The following is a 7899-nucleotide window of genomic DNA, read 5'->3' on the forward strand; positions in this document are numbered from 1 at the left end:
GGATAATGAGATACATAGTCTGAGCTAACGACGCTCACTTCTCTCCTTCTTGCGCTTCTTACTCCCTCCCCGATTGTCACATTGCAGTCGCGTTTGTTGCATTGCAACCGTAGGTAAGAGCTCTAACGTAAGCACTTCACAGTGTTTCGTAGCTTTTGGCATCACTGAACCGCATCCTAATCTCATCATAAGTAGGAATTTACACTTCAAAATAAAAAACTAAGCATAGGCGGGGTATTGGAACATCATTCCTAAGCATTTAGGTGCATTCTGGGTCAAAAACGAATGGGTCAAAAATCCACTGCTGTTAATAATTGCGATTTTTTCACTTGACCTAAAGTGGAATTTGAGACCATAAGCATGTGTGATTAGGTCTTATAAACTTGTCCTAGAAGTTTCATTACGTTTGGATGTCATTTGATGCTGTAACGGATGTGATTTGTTTGCCAATGAGCGATTGGCTTTTAGTGATTTCCGTCACTTGAGTGTAGCTTGAGTTAGATGCGAGTTGTTTGTTGTTTTTCGAGATATTGACAACCTCTTGTAGCCTGTATGCACTAGTCAAGTCATCTTCATCCCATGGATTGACAATTTAATCGTGGTTCTCGCTAAATCTGCAATAGGACTGAAGTTAGACACCCGTCCCACATTTGGCGCCGCTGCCGGGGATCGAAGAGACCTAAACTAGGGAAAAACATGAGCGTGTTGTGAAGTTATCCTTTAACTTCCTCTAGGATCTCGTAGAGTAAAAACTTTCTTTTAAAAACCGCATAGCTTAAGATTGTCGTCTTTTGTTGTGTAGAGGTAGCTTGGAGGTAATCGTACTTGCTGAGTGCCTTTACAACTTTAGGATTGTAGGATTGTAGAACTAGATTAGAATTTTGAGGATGATTGATAGAGGTGATAAGTATTATGATCAATGCTCAGGAAACCATTAAAAACAAGAAAACGAATGTTTGTGGACACTTTCCACAACCCCATTGCATGAGAACCTAGGAGTAAGGGTAAGTAGGATCCGAGGTGGATTTCAGAACATTGCTCTCTTTGAAAGAATCATTGTGAGTTGTTATTTGAAGTTGTAGAATTTTAGGTCTACGGCTAGAAATAGCACGAAAAGACTCCAAACCACTCAATCCAACTGGGGAGTATGCTTAAAAGTTCTATGAACCAATGGGTAAGCTCAAGGACACTTCGAGGTAAAAATTTCAAGAGTTTGCAAAAACTCAGATTATTTGCTTTTTATTGACATTTTAGGCCAAATTAAGTTTTGACTGGATTCTTAGACTTAATTTGGCCTAAAACTTAAAATTGTTCATTGAAAAAGTGTAAAAAATTGTTCATTTCAAAAAAGTAAATTGTTCGCGATTATTTACTTTCAGCTCAAAATTCACCAAGGTTGATACCAGTGACTCATTGCATACGTACAAACAACTTTTGTAAAGGCACATAGGATTTGGATCACCACCAAACTGGCAAAAACCTGGGTAAAAAACTAAAGTTTGTACTGACTTTCGAGAACCTGAGTGTAAATTGGAAAAAATTTGTCCAAACTCAATGAAACTTGATTCATAGGCTTATATTAATGTGATAGACATGTGTACATGTTCACTTGACCAAAAAGATGTAAAAAGTAACCAATTGTAAATAATCGCGATTATTTACATCTGCCTCATTTTTCAACTTTTTTGACTAAATTAGAACTAGTTTTACCATGTTGTAATAAGCTCACAAACCAAATTTGGTAAGATTTGGATCATTGGATTGAAAATTGTGACCAAACTTGCAAAGTCAATCTGCGGACAAAAAACTGATGACCATTTGAATAAAAACTATCCAAACTTGATAAAACTTGGCTGGAGACCTTAACTTGAGGTGCTTAACAGATCTCTGTCAAGATTGGGACAAAAACTTGCAAAAAATTAACTAGAGTAAATAATCACGATTATTTACATCTGCTTCAAAAATTGACAACCTTGTATATTTGAGCATACCACAAGGTCAAGCATATCAAGTAGACCACACAAATGAACTTTGGTGAAATTTGGATCACAAAAGTGAGACTTAAATCAGATTCTTGAAATCAGAGTCTACGAACACGAAACAATTGATAAACTTGAACAGATTTTGTCCAAACTTGTTGAAACTTGTCCAGGGACCTTATCAGGTTGTATACTTGGCAAACAAAGCCAAAAAGTGAAAAAAACTAACAAAAGTAAATAGTCACGATTATTTACTACTGCTACAGAGAGATACCATTTTTGACTTTTGAACTTGTACAATGTTAGACCAGCATAATATAAAGCCATCGGAAAATTTTGGGTTCAATCGGATCCAAAGTGGTATATGTTCACTTAGTTTTATGGTTGCAGATAATCCTTTGATTTTTGTCAAAGTTGAGTCTGAAAATCTCAACTGCTAACTAAAGTAGCTCGAATTGAAGTGATACACACAGACCAATCACAATAGTTAGCATTAACATGGTTCCAAAACATTTCACCAAGGTCAATCATGGACTTGAATACATTAGCTCAAGGGTTTGTAGCTGCTTGTTCCAAATGGGGATCAAACACAATACGGTAGCTCAAATCTACAGCTTTAAATAGAAACAAGGTGAGTCTGTTAGGGATTGTGCAACTCGAATGAAACACTACATTTCCAGATGCCCAGAGCTAGAGATACCTGCAAAAGAACGACTAGTATCATTGTTTCTAGAGGGACTGCTAAACAAAGAGCTTCATGCTATACTGTATAGCAAGAAGCATACAACCCTAGAAGAGTGTGTATCAGATGTTATTAAGTTAGGAGACAATTGTGATATTTTCAATGAAGAAGATGTCCCTAAGGATAACCAAAGTGAGAAAACAACATCCACTAAACCAGCCAAGTGGGAACGGCTGTTGCAGCACCACTTTCAGTCATAGAAGACATGCTCAAAAGGATGAAGACATGATCAATAACATGCAAAAAGCACCTATGAGGGGACCAAGACAAGGGATACCTCAACAAGGACAACCAATTAGAACGCAAAAATGGTGTGCAATCAAGGGCAAATGGACCAACCATGAGACCAATGAGTGCTATTACCGACCAAAGTATGATGGGAATGTTCAGTACGTGTCCATGAGGCCACAAGGACAACCCATGTACAGATACCAGCGTAACATGGCATCAGCTCAAAGACCACCTATGGGTATGGAAAGACCTTAACCTGTGTTAGGTCAACAACGTCCATATCGGGGACATAATGCAATGCCTGTAATACATGCATTCAGAGGGAGTCATAGATAAACAAACACTAGTGCCTGTTACACCCTATGCTGAGCCTAGTCCATCTACAATAATGGTAGAAGAAGATTGGTATAATTCACATCCAACACCAATGGAAGAACCTGTGACTTATACTCCACCAGAGCTTGCACCAATGTATTATGTAGCTAATCAAGGTGTCAGACCTCCTATGGTAAGACCCATGATTAAGCCAAGAACAAGAAACTGTCATAATTGTGGTGTAGATGATCATTGGAAAAATGAATGCCCAGAGCCTGCAAAAACCTCAACCCAGTTGAAGCTTATTGCATACAATGTTGCAAAAGGAGAGGAATCTTCCCAGAAGATTGTCCTAAAGATCCTTTAAACAAGGGTAAAACAGTAGTGAACGTAGTCCAAGTGATACCTAGTAGCTCATTTGAGAGTGAACCAATTGTTCCAATCAAGGTAATCACTAGAGCCCAGGCTAAGAAAAAGAAACATAACTTCTCTGATGATTCAGAGAATACAAAAATTTCCTCTCAAAAGACAAAAAGAAGCTAAAGAAAAAGGTATGAGATGAGAAAACAGAAACAAGGGGCTGAAATCGAGGAGAAAGCATATTCCAGGAAAAGGTGAAAGAAACTAGAAGCGAAATCAAAGAAACAACCGTGAGATATGGAGGATCAATTTTGGTTGATAAAATTTTTGAGCCTACTAATGCAGCCTTGGAAGCCTATTAAGCAGGTCTTAAATCAGGCCAAAACATGAAAAACAAATGGAAAAACTATCCTTCTCCAGGTATGGAAGCACCTAAGCTTGAAGCTTATCAAAATTTGTTAAGAATCATGAAAGAAATGCTGGAAAAACAAAAACCCAAGCTGAAAAGTATGGCAAAACCTCAGGAGCTTGTGGTAAGAGACAATCAAGAAAAATACAAAGTGGTGGTAGAACCCCACATTGAACCAAAAGAGCCAGAAATTATAGTGCTGGACAACGAAGATGCCTTAGACGGAATTCCATTTGTAGAAGAAGACTGGCCAGGACACTTATGGAAAAAAGTTAGAGAGATCAATGATGGGAGCCTAACTCTAAAGTACGCTCCTATAGAGGAAGTTTGGTTAGACAACCTACCTCCTGATATGGACATGGATGTACAATCCTTGTATGGGGATTGCGGATTTGAAGCTTCAGGAATGTCTAAACGATTGACCTTGAAAACATTACCCTCTTACTTGGGAGATAACGAAGATGAATCCATAGTGTGTAAGACCACTCAAGTAAAAAGAGTTGAACAGACCCTAGAAGTAGACAACATTCTTCTGTATGTGTCTCTAGTATGCCTTCGGGCCCTCTTAGTCACATAAAAATTTAAAACTTAGAGTATAGAAATTACTATGGGTTGTCTAATTTCATATCTTACTCCCATAGTAATCTAGAAAAATTTTAGAAAACATTGACTCTTGTTCTGATATGCTTTATAGCACTCTTACTTGAGCCAATGTTCTAGGAATTTAGATAACACCGTACATTGTTTTGATATGATTGTCATCAACACTCATGCTTTGTACATTGTTTTAGGAGACCATTAGATAGCACGTGCATTTGTTTGATATGTCTTACGACACTCTTACTTTGTACGATGCTTTAGGTAAACTAAGCTCCAATGAAATGTGAGCTTACAAAAAGTCATACTTCTTCCTGCGTCTGAGCCTTGGTTCTTACAACAAAAGAAGTTACTCCTAGACACGATCTGTGTGAATAAATTTTTTATCTAGTGAGTCATTAAGCTATACACTTTTCAATATACGTATTCATGTACCACATGATTTGTAGATCTACATTTAGATCTGTATAATGAGAAAAGTGTAATCTTTAAACTACTCCTGTGTCACGATCTTCGGTTATTAGAACTGGAGGAATTTTTCTCAGACACGATTTGTGGATTTTTTTTTTTTGATGAGCTACTGATTTTTAAAGTGTGATTGTTCTCGGCGTCTGGATCAAACGTTTATCCTTTGCTCTTACAACGGGAATATTTGTATGACTTCATCACATTCCTATTGATAGCATCTCATACATTCCTATTTGTATGACTTCGTCACATTCATATCGAAAACATATTTTTTAATGATATGAAAAATTCATAATTAACATCATGCATAATTGTGTGGACGTTCTTGTGTATGTTAATCATACATTACATTCATGTGGACCTGTGGTTTAGAGTTTAGGGTGATTGCTTCATGGTTGCAAAGTATGACTAGAATGTGTTGCATGACATGCCACTTATACTAATGAGAAGTTATGGTTTTTTGTTTCTTAGTTTTAGCTTCTATGCACATCATGGGTACTATAGGCAAGATAACAAAAGCTGAGCACAAATATGTAAAGAATTTGTATGCACTCATCTTTATGGATTACGAAGTATCGCCTCTAGGAAGTCTTGCAAGAGTCCTCATACAAATCATTTTGGGACGAGTTATATAGTGCTACATATGCAGCACTATTTGCAAAATTTTGTAGTGCTTTAGGTGGGATTGAAGTCCTTATAGGTGGTCAGTTAGGCCACGATGTGAGTCGAGTCATAGGGCAAGTTTGCAGAGTTGCAAAAAAACTTGACAAGCAAATTAAAGAAAAGTCTAGCTTCATGGACTGCATGAAGGAAGTAGAGGTACTCTATAGAGGCATGAAGCAACCGAAAAAGAGACTGTACGTAGAAGGGCCCAAGGATGTACCCGAAGTGCCTACCACTTCAGAAGTACCAATCTCTAGCAATGTCCCAATGCCACCCAACATGGGAAGTTTAGACACATGTAACCTTATCATCATGCACATGGCTTGCATTGAATTTCCACAAATTACAAGCATTTGAGAAGGTAGATACGACATGGTCACGAAGGTGAAAGTCAATCATGAGACCTTCACGGATGAATTTTACGCCCACAAGCTAGTCAAGGGTGATGGCCAAAAGAGTGCCAATGTACATGAGGCCACAATTATGAATATCACTCATAGTGGAATTATTGCTGCTCTAGGATTGGCAAGATACGCCACGCGAGCTCCCGCCCTCATCTTCAAGATGCGGAATGGTGGAAACCTTGACCATTGGCTAGAGAGACTCCAAAAGGAGGGGAAGAATGTGGCCATGAGCAAGGGTTTCAAAGATGTCAAGGGGACCATTGAAGCCATCAAGAAGAATTTATGGCCTATCATTAATGGATTGCTCCAAACCTTCATATTTTTGCACGCAAATAACATCACTCACAATGATGTTCATAGAAGTAATATCTTACTGCATTTTGGTTGGGATAGAGTGTATGTGGGCGTATGTGATTGGGGTAGTGCAACCTTGTTTCACACAGAGAACACATTTTTAAAGTTGCCAGATCTTCTCCCATCGACAACAAGGGAAACCTGGAGCAAGCGATATTGGTGGGTGGCTCCCGAATGTATATCCACAAATCCTCCAGTCTACACGTGCAGCCAAGATATGTACTCCCTTTGTAAATTCATTCAAGACCTCCTTAAATATTTACCTAAGGATGATGACACTATTTATATCGATTTCCTCAGACGCTTTCAGGAAGTCCTGTGCACTTGTGTATCTCCCAATCCCACCCAGCGCAAGTCCTCACATGATCTCCTCAGCATGTTACAAGGCATTAAGCGTGTTGGTCGCATGCTCTCAGATAGTGCAAACTTGAGGCCATCCAATGATTGAAATCATACCTTGTAATTTGAGAATGTCTCTATACTTTGCAATGAAACATTTTTGTCTTGTCTCATGCCCATTGTCTTGAGATTTCATGCTGTTTTATTACATTGGTATTGTCAAAGTGATGTGAATTTTAAAATTGTGTATGTTGAACAATGATTGTACCATGAATTGTAGTTCTTTAATAAATGTGTATCTATCATTTTGATCTAATATTCTATTATCGTGTGATTCGACAGGAAATGGCAGCCCCATACTCTCCTCCCAATGTTGATGATGAGCTCGACCACGAGGAGTCTCAACGCATCCTCAGAGAGGAGAGCCTCCATTACGGGGCTCAATAACTCTCCTTATTCTTTATCTAGGTCATGGAGGCCAAGGGTTTGGAGGGGAAACCAATGAAATTGGAGGACGTACGCAAGTGTTGTCCCTCTTTTTTGTGAAAGACGTACTGTTCAGACCGTGCCAAGGCAACATTGTGAGAGAGATGCAAACACACACAACACCTCTATAATGACCCAACACACACTATTGGAATGATACAGACACACACTAGGAGGCACCACTCGGCTTACACAACCCACCTAGCCGAGATAGGAAACGCAGCGATGGAGTGATAGGAGAGAGACTGCCCATTTATCCACTCCACAGAGAGAAAGAGAGAGACACACACACACCCAAAAAAATGAAACTCAAAAAAGGATAATTTCTGATGTTTAGATACGATTGAGCTTGGGGCCAACACCAATGGGGCAAATATGCCAAATACAATCACAAATTGGAGCAGAAGCTTCGCTCATAGGAGAAACTTACACAGCCAAAATAGTAGAAAAATAGTGAGTAATTTGGAAAAATAGACAGCACCATCGCATCCGGAACGGCCCAAAACCCCAGTCTACAATGTCAAAGTGCTCAAATCTGACCTCGGATGAGCA

At 38.8% G+C, this 7899-nt stretch overlaps 1 protein-coding gene across 1 annotated transcript; it reads left to right on the forward strand.

Annotated features, from left to right (window-relative positions):
- The first annotated feature begins 6136 nt into the window (after nt 1–6136).
- Nucleotides 6137–6970, forward strand: LOC147420008 (putative receptor-like protein kinase At2g42960). The gene has a single exon (XM_086503881.1). The coding sequence runs from the start codon at nt 6137–6139 to the stop codon at nt 6968–6970; it is 834 nt and encodes a 277-aa protein (XP_086360007.1).
- Nucleotides 6971–7899: the final 929 nt, after the last annotated feature.

Source organism: Adiantum capillus-veneris, chromosome 28 (genome assembly GCF_014529385.1).
Source record: "Adiantum capillus-veneris isolate H3 chromosome 28, ASM1452938v2, whole genome shotgun sequence".
Classification (NCBI taxonomy): domain Eukaryota; kingdom Viridiplantae; phylum Streptophyta; class Polypodiopsida; order Polypodiales; family Pteridaceae; genus Adiantum; species Adiantum capillus-veneris.